Source organism: Clytia hemisphaerica, unplaced genomic scaffold (assembly GCF_902728285.1).
Source record: "Clytia hemisphaerica strain Z4C2 unplaced genomic scaffold, Clytia hemisphaerica genome assembly, whole genome shotgun sequence".
In the NCBI taxonomy this organism is placed as follows: Eukaryota; Metazoa; Cnidaria; class Hydrozoa; order Leptothecata; family Clytiidae; genus Clytia; species Clytia hemisphaerica.
This window is the reverse complement of record NW_027103585.1, coordinates 855,679-879,076: the sequence shown is the minus strand read 5'-3', so window position 1 is coordinate 879,076 and position 23,398 is coordinate 855,679. Positions and strand designations below refer to the sequence as shown.

The following is a 23,398-nucleotide window of genomic DNA, read 5'->3' as shown; positions in this document are numbered from 1 at the left end:
TTCCTCCAGGGTTGTGTGATTGATCTCCCCAAGTTTGATGTTTGCAGTTCAAATCTCCAACAATGATGGAGGTGTCTGTTAGTAGTTTGGAGATTTCTAGAATATCAATATTATTGGAGCTTGGGTTATATAGTGAGATTAGCTCAAGTGGTTTATCGTCGTGAATGAATTTTGAGATGATATATTCGTTGTTTTTTTTGGTGACAATTTTCTCAGATTTGGAGTGTTTGATGCTATCTCTGTAGGCTAGAATGATGCCTCCATGGCATTTAAGAGGTCTACGAAAGTCTTTTAAGGTGTAGCCTTTGAAGTTGATTTTTGGAGGTCTGTTTTTTGAGAGGAAGGTTTCCTGGATAGAGATAAAGTCTGGATTATGGGTTTGTATCAGATCCTGTAGTTGATGTAGTTTGGATTGGATTCCTTGTATATTTATATGGAGAATTGTAATAATCATATTGTTGGTTGGCCGTTAAGAGATAGTTTTGTTCTCAGGATGACATGGTTCTGGACTTAGATGGTTTTTTTGTGAAACCACAACTAGCCATCAGCTGGTCTAGTTTTGGGATGTCAATGTTTCTGTTGAATAAGGTTGAGAGGTATGTTTTTAGTTTATTAGATGTTTTCGTTTCGTCGTTGCAGTTTCTTGAGAGACTCCACAAAGCTATTGATAGGGTCATTAGAGTTTCAGGTAGGTCATTCACTGGTGACTCTTGAATTTTTGTTTCTGCTAGGATAAGCCTATTGTCAAGAGTGTTGATTTTGTTTACTTGGTCCTGTAGCTCTTTGTTTTTTTCCTTAAGAGATTTGTTTTCTTCTTCTAACATTTTGATTTTTTCCTCAAGACTTGTTAAAGTTTGGGAATTTTTGGTGATGTTGGTCTCGTTTGTTTGGGTGATCTTTGTTATGTTAGCATATGAAGTTTTGTTTGTTTCTGATGATATTTCATTAATGGCTAAGGATAATTCTTTGATTTTTTTGTTTTGTTTTGATTCTTTACGTTCGACATAGGCTTTTTCCATTTCTTCCCTATATGTTGGGCATCCTCTGTAGTAGGTGCTGTGGTTGCCTTGGCAGTTGAGACATTTTTTGTTTTTGTCGTTAGGGCAGTTTAATCTGATGCAATCTTTTTTGTGGCATCCAGTGCATATTTTCTCTTCACAGGTGTTGTGTTTGAAGGAGTGGCAGCTTTTGCAACGAAAGATGTAGTTGGATAAAGGATCATATGGTTTAACGTAGGTGATCTGGTTGTTGATAGGGATTTTTTTGTCTGAGTGTTGTTTGTTTTCCAGGTCTGAGGTGGTGAAGACGATTGTGCCGTTATAGGTACGTTCTATGTGGATTATTTCTATGTTTAAGGTATTGTTTATAGTGGTTGAGATGTCTGATAGATCGGTTTCTTTACTAACTTTCATGAGGCAATAAGAATTATGGTCAATGAAGTTTTTGGTAAGGGAGCATTCCATATGATTGGTCAGCCAGTTTTCTTTGGATAGTACCTTAGAGATGTCCTTACGATAGATCTTGAGGGTGGTTCCACTTTTTAGTTCCCGTGCATTAAGGATGAGGGCGTTTTTGGATAGTTCGTTGAATAGTTCAGTGGTGTCTTTACGAGCGTTGTCATTAGTATATTTGGAATAAATAAAAATTGTAGGTTCGGTGTTTTTGTTTTGTTTTTTGTTTTGCTCATTTGCTGTTGGGGATTCAAGTGGTCGTTTTTGTTGCGTTGATTTGGTAGCGGTTGGGGTTTCAGGTAAGGAGGATTCAGACATTTTTAAAGATAAAATATAAAGTGGAAATAAAGGTGGATAGATAGATAATTATAATATAAATAATATATGATAAGTTAATGATAATATATAAATTTCCAGACAAGTGAGTCAACGTATCACTTTTTAGGTGAGTTAGTTGACTTCACTTCAAAATTTCAGAGAAAAGACGAGTTAAGCTATTGCCGCTTTCAACACTTAAGTGATTAACGCAGCTGAGATCACGCTAATCGTGTCTCGAAGTGAAATAGGTTTCCAGACAGTAGCTTGATTAGATTTCCTAGAGGTGAACTCTAGAGGGGAGGTCAAATGAATGACCTACCCTTTAGCTTTAGTAATTTTCCTAGAGATTAACTCTAGAGGGATAGTCAAGTGAATGGCTTACCCTTTCTTTCCTTTAACTAAGAGTTGAACTCTTAGAGGGGGAGTCAAATGAATGACTCCACCTAAGAGGTTTTCCGCACTAAAATAACAGTGATTGCTCACTGCTAGGTATACGATTGTCCGCTGCTTACGATGTCCGCAAGAACGTTTTTCCGCACAGGAATTGATTTCTGACTTTGGAGAGATGTTCACCCTTGGAAAACCAAAAGAAATATCCTCAAACTTAACCATCACAAAGATGTACGTTTATCTGAACTTTGGGCCGTTACTTCCTCCTTGATCTCAGCAGGAATCAGAAACACTCACCCAAACACATGTCTTCAACACCGTTGTTATACCAAACCTGCTCTACGGATTAGAAATTGTTAAACTGTCCAACTCCGACATCGCACAACTAGAAGCCCAAGCTAGTTCAAGCCTCAAAGCACTTATGGGAGTCTCCAAGCACAGTCGAAATCTTATCAGTCAGATCTACAAAATACCAGACACTTCATCGTTAATCAAGAAACGTGCAATGCTACTACCACATCAACTACTCAAATGCAACATGTTACGAAAATATCTTCTACACCTAGCAACCCTGGATAGCGCTCAAAGATCCTACTCTTCAATCGATACAGTCTTTCAATTGTATGCTCAAAATGACTTGTCCATTGTCTCTACCCTAATAGGAAACAAACCAAATATACAGTTTATGAAACTACCTGAAGACTCAGAAAACCTTGAAATCACCAGCTGCAAAACTCACTTAGAAAACTGGCACGTCTACGAGCATAGAGTTGCATTCAAGGCCCTCCTAGAGGCAAAAATTCAAAGATGAATCTAGTTTATTTTATGATATATTGGTCTACTGAATAATATAATTATACAATGTTAGGTTTTATATCACTTAAGGTCACTACATACTCCTTGTGAGCTTTCACTCCCAACTAATCCATTTGCATTTTCCATAGCTCCAGGACAGAATTCTTCAGGACCTCTATTCGTCCTGTTTTGTCCTATGTTTACATTTTCGGGGAATCTCCTGCTTAAATATTAGTATCTCAATCGGTTAGGTTCTACTTTGTTTTTGTTTATCAAGAGGGAGATTCCTACAGTCCGGGCGGAACGTAATCTCGGGAGAAACAACCCTCACCTGCGGATAGACCCCGTAACGGAGTGTTGTTTCTTTCCAGAGCCCGCTTTTCGCGCTTAGTGGTCTACTGATCACTATTCTGTTCGCACGCACTTTAAAAAACGAAAACTTATTTTTTTTTCTAGATATATTTAGGATTTTTCTCTTCTTTTTTTTTTCTTAAATGTAAATATTTACCTTCAGAGACTTATTATATATACTGATATATACCAGATTATTGGTGGCAAAAGAGAATCAATCGTAAAAGGGGTTACGCACGGAGAACGAGTCTCGTGTTCGCAAAGCGAAATGATTCTATAGACGCCTCAAGCCCACACTAGTTATGTAAGAAGAGGTGAAGACTATCAATCCGCTGCTCAAAAGAATATCGCACGTACTCTTTTTCCGAAAATCCCAAACCCCAAACAAATTCCGAAAATCCAAAATTTCATAAATCTAAAAATCACAACTTAAAACGGATCAAATCAAAACTCAAAATACTGTGAATCTTGTGCCCATGAGGACGTCATTTTGGCCCTAAATGTCGTCACCGCGAAAGGGTAATAAATTTTTAACTTTACTGAAATAAAATCGATTTCTAATTGATCCGATAGATTCTATCTATCGATGATTACCAATCCAATGAAGACTCAATAAGTAATAGTTCGCATGACTTGAGTGTCAATAGCGGAAATAATTTACGAGCGAGGCGAACCTTTTTATTCAACGTAAAATGTAATAGATTTAGTCTATTTACAGAAGTTAAAAAAAGAAACAATCGGATAGTTAAAGGAAGCACAATTTCCCGAGTTAGAAATCAAAATAACTCGGAAAGCTAAAGAAAGCAAAAATTCCAAAGTTAAAAATGAAAAATCGAGTGAAAAATAACTTCCGGGTCTCTAGATAATTTCGAATGTTTTTGTTCGAAAATCTTGTTAATTCGAATTAAGATTCGAACAAAAACATTCGACTGAGTTCCGCGCTGAAATAGCACATCAAAATAAAGAAAAAGTTTGTCATCCAGAAGCTTCAAAATAAATGCAGCAGCTTTTTCAGAGATGTGAAATGATTATACATTACTATACACAGAAAAAGAAGATGTATTGTATTTTTCGATTGAGAAGAAATTCTTCATTATTGCGTTTCTCTATCAGATTGATAACACTTTTCGATGTTTTTGTTTCGATGCATAGATGAGAAAATGCAGCTGGTTTAAGCCATTAATAGTCTGAAACAACATTTTTGCAACAGAACTAATGGGGCGAACTTTTCGACTTTCAACTATCGTCAAGCTGTAAATGTGTCGAATTTTCGAAGTAATGAAGTGTTGATTGTTGAAGAATTGATGCTGAAAAGTCAAAGACACAGTTTTGTGGAGGATGGAGAGAGACACAAGGGATTTTTTACAAAATCCCTCGTTGGTTACCTGGTTTAATCAAAGACATTGAAATTCCCTTGTTTTGTTAAGAAAATATTCTTGAAAGTATTAAAGAATTTCAATTTTTATGGCATGCATTGATAAAAAGAACTGTTTGGTTTTCACGAAACGAACGAAAGTGGCGAAAGCTGATTTATTTGCTTTGGATCGTGTCACGGTGTGTCGAGTAGTTTTGTAATAATTTCTACGTATTTCATCAGTTTTAATTCACTGACTGTGACTTTTTGGAAAGAATGGAGTAAGAGCTCATCAAAAAAGTTTTTTTTACGTTTTTCCATTATTTATTCCGAGTTCAGTTTTTTCGGCTGTTTGGTTTGATTTTTTCACGCTGCTTACCCAAATGTTAACCAATTTTTATTTAAGTCGTCTAAGGCCTCATAACCCCCTCTCTCATTGCATCTTGATAAATTTTTCGATCCAAGAGGGGTTAGCCATTTCCAAACTCCTTTCCAATCTCGAGTTATCGCATTTTTTTGTTTTGATGACATCATCAACTGAAAATGGCTAAAGATTCAGCCAAATTTAAAAATCGTACTCAAGCCTTATAAACCCTCCCATCTTATTCACCATAAAATCCCCGATAGAATGAGGGGTCAACGACCTCCCAATTCCTTTCCAATCTCGAGTTATCGCATTTTTTTGTTTTGATGACGTCATCAGCTGAAAATGGCTAAAAATTCAGCCAAATTTTAGAGTCCTACTTATGCCTTATAAACCTTTCGATTTCATTCCCCATAAAGTTCTCGATCTAATGAGGGGTCAACAACCTCTCAACTCCGTTTCAAACTCGAGATATCGCATGTTTTCTATTTTGATTACGTCATCAGCTGAAAATGGCTAAAAATTCAGCCAAATTTAAAAGTCCTACTCAAGCCTTATAAACCCTCTCATCTCATTCCCCATAAAATTCCCGATAGAATGAGGGGTCAACGAGCTCTCCACTCTTCTTCAAACTCGAGATATCGCATTTTGAAGTTTTTCCCAAACCCGTGACGTCATTGGGTCCCTTTGCCCCTAATGTTGTCAACGGTCAATTCGCAAATTTTGAAAATTTTGCGGTCAACAGGTACCTTATGCCCCAAGGGTCCCAAAAAACTAAAAAACGTCAATTTTTTCCAAGGGAAAGTGGGTTTTTAAATTTGCGAAAGATTGACACTGCAACGACTTCTTCTTAAAAAACGCTAATTTTCACGAAATCTTTAAAGTTGAAACATTCTAGAGGCTAAACATGTTGGAATAGCGGCTAGACGAAAAAAAAGGTGAAAAAAAAAAACTGAATTTCCATTTTTAGTACCCGCATATCATTGAAATTTTGTAAATTTTGCTTACGCGCATGCGTTTGCCAAAAGAGTCGCACTCCGCTCGCTTACGCTCGCTCCGTGCGTAACAAGAAAAAAAAAAAAAAAAAAAATGGCTGATGAAATAATCCAAATTGATGATGCAATCACACGCACCACGATTTAAATCCGAAAAGAAATCGAAATTGATAATCGGGAAACCGGGGTAACACATTTTGAGTTTTCGATCGTCTTATGCCCCGGAATAATAGGGAAATGAATGCTCAGCTGAGGCTGACCAATTAAAAATAACAATCAGTTTACCTATTCTCAAAGGAGAAGAGTGGAAGAAACACGCCAATACAATGACGTAATTTGATGTCGTCCTCTGTGATTGGATTATACCATAACAAGATCAAACGCGTCAAAATCTTTGCGCTCACGATTCGTCCTGAGGTCAGTAATTTAGCCATCCCTTCTGCGACTGATGTACGTAAATCTGGACTCTACAAAGGAATACCGTAAAACATCAAATTGTTACAATGACAGCAATGAATAAAAATTTTAAAAACTTCTATTTAGTCCAGGCAATATGGGGCATGTACCCCCACCTTGGTGCCTTGGTGGTGAAAAAGGTTTGACACTGTTTTTGAGTTCCAACATACCTATATTTTGAGATTCAGGATGGTTTCTGGGCTAACTAGGTGGCAACCTTGCCGGGTAGGGGGTAGAAGGGGGTAGGTAGAAGAAATTTCGATCAAACCTAACTCCTGGGGTAGGTCACTAATTTGGTTAATTTCTTCAAAACTACTAACGATGTAGTAATGAAATTTTATACATAGGTAGCAAAGATATCAAATAATATTCCTGAAAATTTTCAGGTCATTTCCATAAAAAATGTGTATTTTACAGACCAGAATGTGAAATTTTCTTCCAAAAATCACCTTTTTTGTCCAAAATGGAGCAAAAAAGTTTTTTTTCAGAATTTTTCATCTTCGTGAACCGTACCAAAAGTGCTTTTTCATCAAATGTAGTGCTCCAGGAGCGATTTGGGAAAGTTTCTTGCATTAAGGAAAATTAGTTGATATTTTACAGACCATTCAATTTCACTGTTATTTTATTATATTTTCAAAAATATATATCTCCTCAGGGCCCTCAGGCTTGCATTTGTCATGTTAACTAAACCATTAGTTTCAGCCTTCAGGTATTTCATATGATAGTGTAAAATATAACTGAAAGCATCTCTACAAGCTTTCAGGATGTCTCAACAACTATTGTCTATTTTACAGACCAGAATGTGCGAAAAATCCTCCAAATTAGATGTTTTCGTTTTATAAAATAGCCATCTGATAAAAGTTGGTAGAATTACTCAAATAATAGCCACTCTAATGAGGGAACTACTGAGTTTGCTTTGAAGGGCCCAACTTAATGTGTAATTTACAGACCAGAACGTTTACAAACCTTTATATGATCATTAGATTTGTCTTTTACAAATTCCGATCTGTTTATATTTTTAGAATTATAAATAATGAACTGCATAATACACTATGAAAACCGAAATAATTACTCAACAATTAAGAAACTCTCGCAGAGGAACATTGAAAGAATATTGGAGGCAAAGGAGAAAAGAACGAAGCTTGGAGGTGATTTTGAGCATAAAGATCAAATTAGACAAATTCCAGACGAGATTGATGAAAATTTACATGGAATCCATCTTAACCCTTGCTATAAAAGGTAAATCCTTCGTTCAGATCTTTATTTAATAGTCCTTACATTTGTATATGTATAATAATTTAACGTACAATTCGATATTGAATTGAATTCACAATCATTTTTTATCGTTAGATTTACCGTTGTCCTTGGTGACCGAAGATTCTCCGAAACAACTGATAATGTAGCTGAGCCAGTGGAAAGAAAAAGACGTCGACTGTCTAGCCCTGATACATCAGTGTCACCTGCTGATCTTTTTGGAAAGGAATGCCAATTATGCGGTAAAGAACGGGTTCAAGTAAAAGGAAGTAGAATTAAACCACAAAATTCTAACAAGAGTGGCAGAGGCAGCCATCAAGAACACAGCAAAGTCGAAAGATCCTGTGCACTATTTCGACATTGTAAATGTTGACCTTGTTACCAAGGACTACAAAGTGCACAACTCGTGTTATAAAAGATTTGTTAAACCCACAACCGTTGCGACAAAATCAAACAAATCGTCGACTTCATCAGCCAGTTCAACATCAAATGGCAACGAGGAAAAAATAGGATGTCCCTCATATGAAACTTCCAACTTCGCTGAAGTAAAGGAGTTCGTTTCCGATGTAATCTTGGGTGATCAACGTGCTGTATCAATTGCTTCCTTACACGAAATTTATGGATTAGGGATAGGTAAATATTTGCGTACTTTTCTAGAAAGTTCTAGAAAAGATATTAAAATTTTGAAATCGAATCTTTATTTTCAAATTTCACGAGATTTTCTGGTATCTTTGACTCTATTTATTGCTCACACCTTTAAGAATATTTTCAATACTCAGAACTCCTTGTGTAAAGTTCGATTGACATTGTCAATTGTCTTTTTTTTTAAGGTGACTCCCGCTATCGAAGCAAGTTGAAGCAACGTCTTAAAGCAGAATTTTCCGATAAAATATGCTTCCTATCATCTGAAGATAATAAGCCTGAAATAGTGGTCGCTACAGAATCGCTGACGTCGACAAGTCGCCTTTACCACGACCCTGAGCGAATCGTTTCGAAAGCAGGAGAGATAATCCAAGAAGCTATTCAACAAAAATTTAAAGATACACCAGAGCTTACATGGCCCCCTGATCCTGACGTTATCAATAGCCAGACATTCAAACCACCGAATATTCTATTAAAACTCATCAAAACTATATTGACCACGTCCAAAAATAGAGCTTCCAGATCAATGTCAATCGATCGGCTGACTCATTCCATTGCAGAGGATATTGTATTTTGTTGCATGAAAGGGAAAGTGTTCCAAACTAAACACTTGCTTCTTGGGCTCGGCCTGCACAATTTAACCGGATCGCGTATGGTGATTGATCTTCTTAATCGACTTGGGCATTCCATAAGCTACAATAGTGTTTGCGACATAGAAACTGCACAAGCTGAAGCGGCTCAAGAGGCAGCAAAATCAACCTCTGTGTTGCCATACCAACCAAGCTCCATCACAGCTTTGTTTGCCCATTATTGGATTGACAATTTCGATATAAAAACGGACAAAGAAATAGGAGAACGTTCCATACACACGACCCATATGATGGCTTTTCAAAACATCAAACCATCAGACAATGTCAGAAAGACACCAGCCTTATCTGTTCCAAAGCCCAAGAGTCGTAAGATATTCGTTGATGATTTAAATGTTGGAAGCATCACTATCGAAAGGAAAAAAGATCCATTGATCAATTTTCAACAGCAACCTGACTTATGTGACAGCTCATCTTTCGACCAAAAGTACCTCCTTTGGCTCGTATTGCGATATCAGTGTAACACTAATCAGCAGATAGCAGCATTCAAGGGCTGGAATCTCAAGCAGAACATGGAAAATTCAAAAGAAAAACCTATCAAGACCACTGAGACATACCTCCCGCCTATCAATTCCAAAGTGACCGAGTTTAGAACAATCTTACAATATCTTCAGTATCTTCAAAATCTAAGCACAACAATGAATATGAAATACGTTCATGTTACGATGGATGTCGGAGCTGCCATCAACTGCTATCTAATGTTATGGAACAATCCAGATTTATTCAAAAATATTCTAGTTCATCTTGGTGGTTTCCACTTCTTGAAAGAAAATTTTCAGGTATGATTATTTCTTTTCAACTTATTAAACTTTCTTGTACTGTCATAACATTTTAAAGGTTTTGAGCATTCGCACATTTCTATCCTTGTTTCACTTCGAATTTAATTTCACTTTAAGGTACTTGGTGACTTCGTGAGAGGCACTGGCTTCAAAGACGTCATTTTTGAATCAGACCTCTGTCGTATGGGAAGTCTTGAGGGCGTTTTGGCAGGATCCCACTACAATCGTGCATGGGTCATTCACGATGCATTCTCAGAGGCACTTGAGAGATTACTGCTCAGACGTTTTCTATTTGACAAAAGTCCTCACATTCCTCACGCCTTGAGAGCAGTTAACTTTGAAATGTCAAAGCTAGATGACAAATCTTCCGAAGGCTTAGATACCTTTTTCAAGAAGTATATATCCTATCGTAAAGAAGTTTCAACAGGAACAATCGGAAACACAGCAAGATTCTGGATGATCTACCTCGATCTCATTAGAGCGCAAACGATGGCCCATACTGCCATCCAGGAGAACGACTGGAAGTCTCTCATGCACTGTTGGAAGGAATTCGTGCCGATGTACTTTATTCTAAACAAACGGAACTACGCAAGGTATGATAATCAATAAATTTGCATTAAATGTATCATGAACAAATCAATCAGCCTAACAACAAATTGATGACTAATAGGCTCAATTCTTTTTATGAAAAGGAAGGTTTAGGTTACCATCATGATATACTATACTGATTTTGTATTTTTGTGTTAATCTTTGATACACAACAGGTACGGGGCTTATTACTACGAAAATATGACGAATCTCAAATCAAACTATCCTGGTGCAGAGAACGATTTATCACTAAACGGCATATCGGTTCAAGCGCAAAGTAACTACCCCATAATGACTGCCGCAGATCAGAGAGGGGAGCAGACAATTAATAGAGATGCCAAAACTACAGGTGAATTTTGAAATGAATTTGAACTGTAAATGTAACATTCTAGAAAAGTATCGAAATACCTTTTGCGTTGGCAATACTGAAGGACATGGGACTTTTTTTGCTTTATACTAAATAAACCTGTTCAAAATTATAGGTGGAGTCAAAGGATTTGCGTCCGATCAGATGAACGTACGAAAATGGTGCCTTAATCGCCCTAAGCAAGCGGACGTCATGCGAAGACTTAAAGATCTATGCGGGCTGGATGGAAAAGATACACAATACAAACCACTTCGAAAGTCTCAAGTTGCCAAGTCAGAAAAGTACGTTCAGACCGTGACTGGGGTTTTGGATGAAAGGTTCCTGAATCCTTTTGGTGCTGATACCGACAAAGAAGAATGTGTTTACAACCTGAGTTCTGGCTTGCCGTTCAAAGGAGATGCAGATGATCTACTAAATATTAGAAAAAATGGCGATGAGCTGTATAAAGATTTCAGAACTCAACGCTTACACTCTAATGAAAAATCGATTCATGCCAGGCTACCGAAACAAAAACCAACATTGTTTAGCCAAACGCTAAAAAAAAACAAAGACAAAGAAAAGCAATTCATCTGAAGTCATAAAGGCAAACCAAAACATCTTAGGGAAACTTCTAACACTATCATCAATTATGAAGCAACCAATCGATTTTGAAAAGGCGTTATCATACCCACTTTATGATGTACCACTCAGTTTAGCTTTTCCCGATGGTACAAAGAGGTCAAACCAGAAAAGTCTCTTGCTCGATATCATCAAGGCAACAATGGAAACTAAAGACAAACTGAAAGCGAAGGAAAAAACGCTGGCAGAAAGAAAGATTACCACTCTCATCGTCGATATGATTGCCCACTATCGAGTGATCTCGCAAAACCTCCCAGAGACGTTCGAAGAATGGATCAAAAAATTTCTGAGTACAATCCATAACGACGAGAGGTACGAGCGCATTGATATTGTAGCCGACACGTACAGATCTTTCAGCATCAAATCTGGGGAACGCGCAAAGAGAGGGTCGTCAGACAGAATTTTGATGAAGTCAGTAAAAGGAAAAGTCCCGAGAGACATTGACAACTTTTTTAAAAATGATGAAAATAAGACACGACTAATCAATATGACATTTGATTACATCAGAGACAATGCTGAAGAGTGTTTGAAACTCCTAAAGTGTGATAAAGTTGTCATGTCTGGAGATGGTTACTGCAATATTCTAACCAAAACAGAATATATATCTCTAGATGAGCTTGCTAGTGACCGTGAAGAGGCTGACACTAAAGTCATTCTGCATGCCCTGAGTGTATTGTCCAACAGCCATGACAAAAAAGAATGCGTTTGTATTCGATCCCCGTCAGGCGACACTGACATCATTGTGATTGCTTTAGGTACAATAGCCGAAAGATCTAGAGTCCTCTTTGACTGTGGACCGTCTCGTCAAAAGACTTGGCTTGATTCAATAAGAATGCCAACAGATCTGCGCCAGGCATTGATTGGGTTTCATGCGTTAACAGGGAATGACTACGTCTCATCTTTCTTCAGAAAAAGTAAAGTACGTTGTTGGGAAGTCCTAAAAAACGATAACCTTGCCATTGAGGCCCTTACCAAGCTTGGAGAAGGATGGGACCTAGCTGACGAAACCATAGATGTGTTGGAAAGCTACATATGCAAGATATATGGATCTACCAAGAAAACCGTAAACGAGGCTCGCTTTCAACTATTTGAAAGAAAACAGAAGAAAGGAGTAATTGTTGACTTGTCGTTGATACCGCCTTGCAGGTCAGCTCTATATCTACAGTTCGAAAGAGCCAACCATGTTGCAAAAATATGGAAGCTTTCCGGTACATCTATAATCGATGCTCCTCATCCAGCAGGGCGTGGTTGGGACGTCGATGGGGACATAGAATGGATTAGAGAGATGTTTCCTGATGACATTAGGACTTTACTAATTTCTACACAGCATGATAGTGACGGAGAGAGCGACAGCGAAAGTGAAGAACAAGAGGAGTATGGAGAAGAAGAAAGCGATGTTGAAGAATCCGATGACGACGAAAGTGACGAAGACGACGATTGTGATGAAAAAAGTGACACGGACGATGAAGCTTTTGAATGAAATGGACAATAAACTCAAACATCCCTTAATTTTTATATTGCAGAGCATACGTAAATTTTCATTTTGATGTTATTCACTATAAATTTTATCAAATCGCTACTTTTAACACGAAAACATCTAATTTGGAGGACTTTTTGCACATTCTGGTCTGTAAAATAGACAATAATTGTTAAGACATTCTGAAAGCTTGTAGAGATGCTTTCAGTTATATTTTACACTATCATATGAAATATCTGAAGGTCTCTGAAGGCTAATGACAAATGCAAGCCATCTAGCTGAGGGCCCTGAGGAGATATATAATCATTTTTTAAAATATAATAAAATGACAGTGAAATTGAATGGTCTGTAAAATATCAACTAATTTTCCTTAATGCAAGAAACTTTCCCAAATCGCTCCTGGAGCACTATATTTGATGAAAAAGCACTTTTGGTACGGTTTACTAAGATAAAAAATTCTGAAAAAAAACTTTTTTGCTCCATTTTGGACGAAAAAGAAGATTTTTGGAAGAAAATTTCACATTCTGGTCTGTAAAATACACATTTTTTATGGAAATAACCTGAAAATTTTCAGGAATATTATTTGATATCTTTGCTACCTATGTATAAAATTTCATTACTATATCGTTAGTAGTTTTGAAGAAATTAACCAAATTAGTGACCTACCCCAGGAGTTAGGTTTGATCGAAATTTCTTCTACCTACCCCCCTTCTACCCCCTACCCGGCAAGGTTGCCACCTAGTTAGCCCAGAAACCATCCTGAATCTCAAAATATAGTTATGTTGGAACTCAAAAACAGTGTCAAACCTTTTTCACCACCAAGGTGGGGGTACATGCCCCATATTGCCTGGACTAATTCTCTGAGGCTGGGATCAATTGAGAAAAATAGTCCCTTATTTCGACAAAAAAAACTATAGTTTTTTTTGGGCAAAAGTTTGGAGACAAGAAATTAATCGCACTATATAAACATGGCAGAACAAGATTTTCCATTTGTGTAGGAGAGCAGATTTTTATGACACAGTTACTGTGTCACTAAGATCTGGTCTCCTACACAAATTTCGTGCCTCTCGTCTACGCAATAAAGTTGTTCTACGGTCTTTGACCCAATCTTACCTCCCCTTCAAGAAACATGACCATAATTTCGAGTACACTTTCTGCAGCATTGCCAGCATTACTTTTCTGTTCTTCAGGTGGTGTTTCTTCAATAATTGTTGGCTCTTCATTTTCACCTTCTTCTTCTTCAATATTTGTTTTGTTCCCTTCCGTTTCTTCTTGTTCTTCTTGTGAAACCATTGTAGTGTCTTCTTCATTGTTTGATTCTTAAAAAAAGACGACCAATAGGCATTTTCATAAATTACTTTGAGCGCAACGACTGCCTTGTTTTGAAAACATTACAAGTGTTAATTTTAAATGATAGAGTAAACTTATTATGAACTCGACTCTGGGAATAAACTAACAAAGTAATATTTTGGAAACGAGTTAAGCGTTGCTCATGACATAATTCATGAAACAATCAATGATTGTAACAAGCCGGGTAGGAGTAAGTTTATTAGGATCAAAACCTATCCAAACGATTTCATTAACATAGACACGATAGACGTGATCCAAGATTTACACTTAGTGTTTCTTTCGTGCTTCAAGCCAAACATCCCATATGACCTTATTGAAGTCGTTCTTGGTAATAAACGCTTATCCTTATAGCATCCAAGTTATGATTAGCAAGCATAACCATATGTCCGCGGTATTGAGGCATGATAAAGAGAGATAAAAATAATCAACACAGGCCTGCTTCTGAGTTACCACATTTGAAAGCATCCTATGAAGCGAAGATCGTGAAAATTTTGTACTGCATTGAGAAAAGATAATACCTTCCTTCTAGACCATACATGAGGAACAAATCAAATATCGTGTTGACAGATGTGATTTGTAATAATTCTTGATCCACTTGAGCAACCTAACAATCATAATGAGAAGTGTTTTTGAAAAATGTGATCTTATGAAAATTTCATCTCACCTTGTTCTCTTCCTTCAGGTTTGTCTTACTTATTTCTATGGTATGATTACCCATGATGCATTGGTATCGTCATCAATATCGTCCGTGAATTTTTTTGCACAATGCATCATGGGTATTCATTCGGGGAGAATTTGGTAAAGCCGATATCGTCTATTATAGTGTCATCGTGGCGATGGTGGATAAGTGGAAAGTGAACTGTAAAATTCACCAGCATAATCAACACCATAGAAATAAGTAAGACAAACCTGAAGGAAGAGAACAAGGTGTTGTGCAGCAAAATCTTTGCTGATCAACGAAATATGACCAAGACATTTGATGGCTTCATTACGAATGAATGGATCTTCATTCTTCATACCTTCGAAAATCTAAAAAAAAAAGAATAGAAGTTGGTTTTAGTATGAACAAGCATCTGAAAATATTCATGCTAAATGGACGTTTCTGACATTTTATTCTGAAATATTGGTGGCGCAAAACCTTTTTATGTGACGTAGATAAAAGTTGAATATCAGCACCACCCCCAATTGTTTCATTTTAAGTCTACTGGACTCTCAAATGCAAAACTAATAAAATGATGGCAAAAAAGTTTTTTTAATCTTTTGAGCATGGATTTGATCAAAAAAAGGCTGAAACCATATGATTCTTGTTGCCTACTCACCAATTCGTCTTTCAAGGTTAGGAGAGTTGATGACTTAGCCAAATGAGCAGATTTTCTGACATGGTAGAGCATCGAAGACGCGACTGTCATACATTTTAACATTGTTTCAGGGTCATCCTAAAATAAAGAAACAAAGATTTGAAACTTTTCCGGGAAAACAGAGAAGTAATTTCCATACAAAATAATCACAAAAGTTTTCTCATAATTATTGCTGGTTGCACTAAAAGTCTTGAATTTCTTAAAATCTAGATGGATCGGAAAGTGGGATGAAATTACACTTTTTCAACTTATACAGTTAAAGATACATGTAAAAAACTTATAAAGACCTTCCTCAGCTATACAAAGTCAATATTATTATTTTTTCGATTTTGGCTTTTAAACAAGGTCGGTCGGACCCGTTCGGACTCGTAGAACAATAAATTAATTTGGTCTCGCCTAGTTGAAAACTTCCTAGAATACTTGCTTTGTTAAGTTTCCAATGATAGCCGAACGAAAAAAAAAAGTCCCTAACCTTTTCCACGCGTTGAGGTTCATTGATTTTGCCCATGTTCATTTCATCTAACAAACTTTCTTTTTCTTTTTCATGTGACGTCATCTGCTCTTTCAATACTGCAGCTTGATGAAAATCATTAGACTTGACAGCGTTGTCAAGATCTTCTTGGCATTCATTGATCGCAACTCTGATCCTTGCAAGCTAGGTAAGAAAAAGCGAAAGCATCCAACGAGGACCTTTTTTTAAATATCTGTTTCCCAGACATAGGCTTCCTGGAAAATTTGATCTGTTGGCCGAATATTTCAAAAATCTTATTCCTAGAAACTAAGATCTGTTTCTCCGCAAAACCTAAATTTTTAATCTCAAAGTATCTTTCCTAGAAAATTTGATCTGTTTCCACAATTTTCAGAATTAAAATTTTGATCTGTTTTCCCAAATAGGATATCTGTTCCCATCTCCTGGAAATTTTCATTTGTTTCCCTTTCTTTTTGTTATTGATATCTGTTTCCCCCATAAAGTCCAATCTGTTTCCGAAGCAATATCATCTTTTTTGGAAACAGATATCTGTTTCCCAATTCATTATGTCATCTCCTAGAAATATTGATCTGTTTCTCTCTGATGACGTCATCAGCTGGAGCGGGGAAACAGATAGTTTTAAGGAAAAGGTCTCTCCTAGAAAATCGGATCTGTTTCCCCATTTTTCAAAAAAAGTTCTCTCCTGGAAAAGGGAAACAGATATTTCGGGGAAATGGGCTCGTTGGCTGCTTCTGAAAAAGGAATTCAGATTAAAGATAAGTGATAAGTGGAATACTTAGCGATAAATTTACTTAGGAAATCCTTTGAGAAATGGAGACTTTCTTACACGGATTTCGTAGCTGAAGGGGTCACTGTAATTCTTTAGTTTAAACTGCGATTCAAACGATTCATAACGCTAAACCCAAAGAAACCTGCGTTTTTTGTATTCTTTTAGAATGAAAAAAGAACAGATATGGAGGCGATATTTTACATGAATAATTCTATTATCTTATACATATAGACAAACTTTCGATTATTTAACGGGACCAACGGCCAGCCGAAGCGATTAATTATGAAATGAGCAGAAAATTGGAAGGGGTTTATATTGTAATCCTTAAAGGGTTGTTTCAAAGAATTCGGGAAAAGTTTTCTTGCTTGGTTGTTGACGATGAGCAATCTCAGCTCATCTGAGAAAAATTCTCACAGAATTAAGTGTAAGTTTTTGGAGGTCAGGATAAAATATTGACATAATATGTTTAAGAACCTTTAATTCATTTCTTCGGTTGTTCTCCTTCATAACTGTAGTGTCCACTTGAACAAGAGGTTGTTTGATGTCTGCAATAGTTTCCACAAGGTCTGTGACGAATTTATTCTCGTCACTTTCAGCATTGATGTATCTTTCAACCAAAACTGATGCCAAGGAGAGAGGCATGGTTTCTGCAACCAATAAATCATGCACCAAAGACTTCAAATTCTTCCTGAAATTTTTTTTTATTTTTTAATGAAGAGACATAAAGACGCATGAAAAATGATGGTCACGACAATCTTACATCGACGATAAGTAACAGTTAAGTAGCGTAATTTGAGAACAGTTTCGATAAAATCATTGCTTTGAAAAATTGCGTTACCATATAATTGGTTGATGAACAGGGAAAGTTTGATTAAATTTGATTAATTAGCACAATGAATACAACGAGGCCTTTCCACAGAAACACTAAGTCAAAAAGATACTTCTCTTTCATCCAAAAAATTTTCAAAACGCTGCAGACATTATTTGGCAAACCTATTACATTCAAGCTAAACATATTTTTTTTACCTTCCCACTTCATCAGAGAAATCAAGGAGCCCAGCAATTTTCAAGAGGTTTTCCAAAATGAACTCTTGGGTTCCACTTTCATCTCCGTTGAATGCTGTGATGATGGCAGAATCGATGAAATTCTTTTCTGCATAACTAATGGACAAAAGTATAATATCCAGTTGCCGAAACACATTGAGCAAAGCCTCCAGTCCGATTAACTTTGGCTCTTTTTCGTATTGCAGTGGGAAAGGGCAAGCAAGAAAACTTTTGTCATAATTTACATACCCACGAGTCATCCTCGCTCCCCTGAATACTTAAATAATATGAACTATGGCGGATTGGCTTCCAGTTCCATCAATTCATGTGGCGTAGTTTCAGTGATATCTATTATTTCAGTAAATCTTATTCAGTAATTCTTCTCAAAAGCTCAACCAAATTATAAAAACATTCAAACAAAAATTATATTTTCCCCACCATAAACATTGCGATTAATTTACAATTCTACAAAACGAAAAGCATAAACATGGTTGGTATGAGATTTGATGAAAACTTACAATTTAATATATTCGCAAAAGTTGGTCAATTCTGGCAGCAACTGTTGAAACATCAGTTCACCATTTTCACCCATCCCAATCAAATGTTTGCACAACATGTACCAAAAATAACTGATCTCTGGTGTCAGCTTATCAAATGTCACAAGTTTAACTGGACCGTTTGTCTCTTCACCCAAGTCTTTGACCAGTTTGATATACTCTTGGAGCTTTTCTGGTAAGGCCTCTGCAAATTATAAAAACTTTTTTTTGTCATTTTTGGAATGAAAATTTTTAATTCTTTAAAATAAACAAAAGAGTATAGGTATAACTTACACAAAGTCATTGTCATTGTCCAATTGGGAAAAATCTATCAGAAAACAGGTCAACATAACAAAAGCCAAGTGACGTTGATAAGCACTCTTTTCTTGCAGTAGACCATCCCACCGAAGTTGAGTTACATGGCTAGCAAACGTTTAATTAAAACTTTGCTTTAGAATACTAATAGTAAAAAGAGTGAAAGGATCCTATTTTCATCAATTCCTAATCTAAGAGCCAAACAAAATACATATTCAGATTATAGTATTACCTTTCAAGATGTAATCAATTAGATTCTCAGCGCATTCCACAGATTCTTCAAGATCGATTGCTTCCAATAATTTGAAGATATCTTGATTGTAAGAACGCAACCAGGCTTTCACCATCTGACCACAGGCTTGTTTCACAGCATTGGAACGATCTTTCAGCCCCACAGACAATAACCTAACACGCTGAGCAATAGTGAAAGCTCGTATGGATACTTTCTCAGCAAGGGTCAAAAATGCACTTTTCCGGCTAGAATCTTTGACGTCTCTTGTACGACCTATTATGATGAAATTCACATGAAAAAATCAGAAAATAATCAAAAAAATCATAAAAAAAAACTTCATATTGGTATAATCTTTTAATCGTGTTTTAAAAAGGAACATATCATTTCCATTTTAATTCTGCAGCGCAAGCTACTTCTTAATGTAATGCAAGTTATGATACACAAATAGGGTGATCAGCAAAAGTGCTTAAGGCAGTACAAACAGTAAAAGAATATGTTTGATTGACTATGAATCTATCCATTTGTTTGATGTTCCCTAAATAATCATTTAAATAAATTTGAATCATAGGTGCAACATAAAAGGCTATCAGATGTGTAACCAAAAATCAAAATAAAACTAAACAAATTGTTTTAACAACAAATGAAATGAATAGCATCTTTACCAATGACGTAAGGTAATGTTTTCCTTGATAAAGCTATATTGGCCAGGATGGTTCGCCTGACATCTGCATTGCCATCAGTTCTCATAGAATGCAAGAAAGCATCGATAACTGGACATTCTTCGTCTTCAGGGTCTTGCAAACGAACCAGGGCTAGTACTGCTTGAATGCGGATACGAGGTGATCTATCTTTGATTCGAATCATCATACATTCATAAATACTATCACTAAGATCTTCATCTGAAAGGTTAATAAGAATAAAAAATGTACTATTGCTTTGTATTGTATTGTAATGTAAAATGTGTTAAAAGTGTATTTACTTCTGAAGCATGGAATGCACCCCCCCTGTGCTTAGGGGGGCTAAACCATTTTTGCTTGATTGGAAGCTGTATTTTTCAAAAAATACTGGGGGCTGGTTTGCTAGGGGGGAGGCTGAATGTTGTGTAATAGAACTGGGATGCAGAGATGATAGGTTACATATATTTTAAATTATGTTAAAAATCTATGCTGTGGTGAAGGTTTCAACCCTCTTGAAAAATTTTTTAGCCTGCGGCGCAATAAATTTATTGTGTATTTTCATGCAAAATTTTTTGATATTTTGCTTTGTGAAGGTGGGGGCTATGTTTCAAGAATTTAGCCGGGGGGCTATTTTCCTTAGCCCCCCCCTGAAAAATGCTGGGGGCTGAGCCCCTCTACTATGCTTCTATAGGGGAGTTACAAATTATATTCAAGGCATTTTTAGCTAATTTAGTCCAAAATGTTGTCAAGAATTTTTTGAGATATAAAGGAGAAACCATGAACATATAAATGACTGGACATCTAGCTTCGTTGTTGCCTGTATTTCAAAATTGATATGAAAACTCCGACAATATTCCGTCAGAATTTTATTTCTTTGAATTATTTAGGTAAAAGGATTAATAGAGCTTGAACATTAGTCCCAATTCACAAAAAAAATTATTCTCAATATTTTTTCACAAGTTTGCAATATATTTTACCAGCACTTTCACCTCTAAAATGCAGAATTTCAACTGCGTGTATACTTTTGAATCACTTTTGTCACTCCAATAATTTTTATGACTTGAAAAAAAATAGCTTGCCAAATTTGAGAGCCTGTGTCATATGAATATCAAAATTTGAATGTGACACTCTCTAAAATTTTGACACTTTTAAGTCAAAATTTAGAAATATTGGTAGGAGTTTTGACAAGCTGACGACAATTTTTCCTCTGTTATCAATTATCATATAGATTAAAAGACTTGAAAAGAGTAGAACAACAGAGACTTTTGTCGAAGTTTTGACGTTGTTAGCAAGGTATTCCCAAAATTTATTGTTTCACTTTATGTTTTTAACGAGGCGGCAACGAAGCTAGCAGCGCTTTCTACAAAAAAAAACAAAGGAGATGGATGTCCAGTCATTTATATGTTCATGGAGAAACTGAGTAAACCAAATTTAAGTGAGCAAACTAACTAAGAATGAACGCAGTATATTAATACAATATCAACCCGTGGTCAGCAACTGGTAATGAATTTACGAGGAATATTTTTTCTTGGCGCATGTTATTAGGCTACATTTTACAACTAAATCAAACTGAGAAAAATTTCACCAAAACTCTAGAGACATTTTCCTAAGTCTCTGCAGTGCAAACTATTTTCAGCAATCAAATAGCTTAACTATATCGACGTTACCTTATCCCATCAATGCAAGGATATCTTACATTTTTCACAGGAGCACTCCTAAACTTGTGTTTTTGATACCGTCCTCAAGAAGAGATTTTCTTTTATTTTCGTTACCAGTCTCCTCAAATAAAAAGCTGACCGCGTCACTAAAGGTTTGATAGGTGTCTCTTTCCAAGAATGTCACAAAGGGTACAAAAGAAATGACTAGCAAGCAATCACAGCCATCCTTACCTATCATGGCATCTTCTCCCATGCAATTCAAGATCTTGTTGATGAGTTGGCAACACCGGTATCGGACAGCTTTATCTCTTGAGTTATGATTTTGTACCAAAAATTTCAAAATGTTTGCTAAGAAGACTTCTGTGACGTCATCTTCCAGCTCACTTGCCATGGAATCTCCTTCCTTGAAAAATAGTCAACGATTTCAATTTCATTTTGAAACATCAAAACATTTTTCTTTGATGACGCAATGAGATTTCTTCATTATAACAAAATAAGAAAGGGTGTGCAAGTTAAAAAAAGACTATACAACACTTTTTAACTTTTTAAAATATTTTGAGCCTACCCAACAAAAATAAAGATTTACCTTTGCTTCTTTCTGTTTCTTGATAGTTGCAAAAGTAGTGAAAGCAGCAGCAAACTCCATCACTCTCTCAACACACGTTGCAGCATTATAAAAAACCATGGCTTTTTGTAGATGATTAATGAAGCCAGCATAAAAAGCATCCTCATTGTTGTTCTTTTGGATATCTTCCATCATATTGCACAGCTTGGATGCTACAACTCCATCTTGAGCCATGTTAAAAAGCTTCCGCATTTCCGATACAAGATTGTCTGCCATATCTATTTTATTTTGAAAACAATATTTCAAATACTAAAAGAGATAGAATTAAGAAATAATAATAAACAGTTATATCCAGAAGCAGCCAACGAGCCCATTTCCCCGAAATATCTGTTTCCCTTTTCCAGGAGAGAACTTTTTTTGAAAAATGGGGAAACAGATCCGATTTTCTAGGAGAGACCTTTTCCTTAAAACTATCTGTTTCCCCGCTCCAGCTGATGACGTCATCAGAGAGAAACAGATCAATATTTCTAGGAGATGACATAATAAATTGGGAAACAGATATCTGTTTCCAAAAAAGATGATATTGCTTCGGAAACAGATTGGACTTTATGGGGGAAACAGATATCAATAACAAAAAGAAAGGGAAACAAATGAAAATTTCCAGGAGATGGGAACAGATATCCTATTTGGGAAAACACAGGCCAGTCTCTCTAAAATATCTACAAAATAGAGCGATGCATAAATTTTCAAAATTCTACAGATGCCTGTAGATTTACGGGACCCTCTCAATATCGACATAAAACGTAGAATGATAAAATCTACAAATTCCGTAGAAAAAGTAACTGACGATGGAAGATTCAGCCCGTCAAGTAAGACTGGCGTGGAAAATCTAACCCACTACTCAAGCATACAGGTAATCTAGATTTGGTTCCTTTGGATGACACCCACTGACCTTATATCTTTATATAAAAGGTCAGTGATGACACCCCAGGATGGTAGGATGGTAGCAGAAGATTGTGATATCGCGTAAGAAAGAAAATAATGGAAAATTAATATATTCTGAATGGCTTTGTGTTTAATCATGTCTTTGATGTCGATCAATGGGCTGCCCTGCCTCCTTCTAACTTGTCACTTCTGTGGGACACAAACATAACAGAGCCTGACCACCAGCCAGGTCCCCGTGCCTGGCCCTGCCCTGCTCGCTGCTGGTGCCTCTACTATCCTCTCTCTTCTCTCAGCCTAGGCCTGGGCAGAGCAGGCTCCACCGGCTAGGAAGTATGAAATATCTGTTCTTAAAGCCTCTTTCTCCTGAAAAAAACGATATGTTCATTCTGTTCCTGGATTCTTCTGGCGGATTAGCTATGTATCTATTTCTGGGGAAAAATGAGACTCCTGGAAAATGTATAGCTATCTGTTCTCTCATCTCATGCTACTCCAGTAGTCTGAATGCAAAAGTCTACAGGTCCACGCCAAACAAAAAAAGTTCTGCTAAGTGAAAATCAAGGGGGGTTTATGGGGCACACTCTAACGGCATCAATCTAAAAAATATGTTCCATGC

The 23,398-nt window shown here is 36.5% G+C and overlaps 2 protein-coding genes across 2 annotated transcripts; one reads left to right on the top strand and one right to left on the bottom strand.

Moving 5' to 3' along the window:
* Positions 1-4,527: 4,527 nt before the first annotated feature.
* LOC136801365 (condensin complex subunit 3-like) lies at positions 4,528-22,149 on the bottom strand. The gene is given in 15 exon segments (XM_067058002.1): positions 4,528-4,612; positions 6,304-6,485; positions 13,960-14,159; positions 14,161-14,165; positions 14,715-14,800; positions 15,106-15,225; positions 15,516-15,632; positions 16,027-16,209; positions 17,288-17,501; positions 17,840-17,974; positions 18,376-18,598; positions 18,941-19,213; positions 19,603-19,839; positions 21,507-21,678; positions 21,862-22,149. Coding segments are annotated over 15 exon segments (2,463 nt in total). The 5' UTR covers positions 22,117-22,149; the 3' UTR covers positions 4,528-4,551.
* LOC136801364 (uncharacterized) lies at positions 7,495-12,007 on the top strand. The gene is made up of 6 exons (XM_067058001.1): positions 7,495-7,713; positions 7,825-8,361; positions 8,559-9,796; positions 9,914-10,389; positions 10,561-10,733; positions 10,867-12,007. Exons 3-6 carry the CDS (start codon positions 8,897-8,899, stop codon positions 11,322-11,324), a joined length of 2,007 nt encoding a protein of 668 aa, XP_066914102.1. The 5' UTR covers positions 7,495-7,713; positions 7,825-8,361; positions 8,559-8,896; the 3' UTR covers positions 11,325-12,007.
* Positions 22,150-23,398: the final 1,249 nt, after the last annotated feature.

Excerpts from the sequence above, each read along its gene's own strand:
- LOC136801364 (XM_067058001.1), top strand. The coding sequence starts at position 8,897 with ATGTCAATCGATCGGCTGACTCATTCCATTGCAGAGGATATTGTATTT. Across the intron at positions 9,797-9,913 it reads TCTTGAAAGAAAATTTTCAG|GTACTTGGTGACTTCGTGAG; the intron begins GTATGATTATTT and ends TTTCACTTTAAG. Across the intron at positions 10,390-10,560 it reads AACAAACGGAACTACGCAAG|GTACGGGGCTTATTACTACG; the intron begins GTATGATAATCA and ends GATACACAACAG.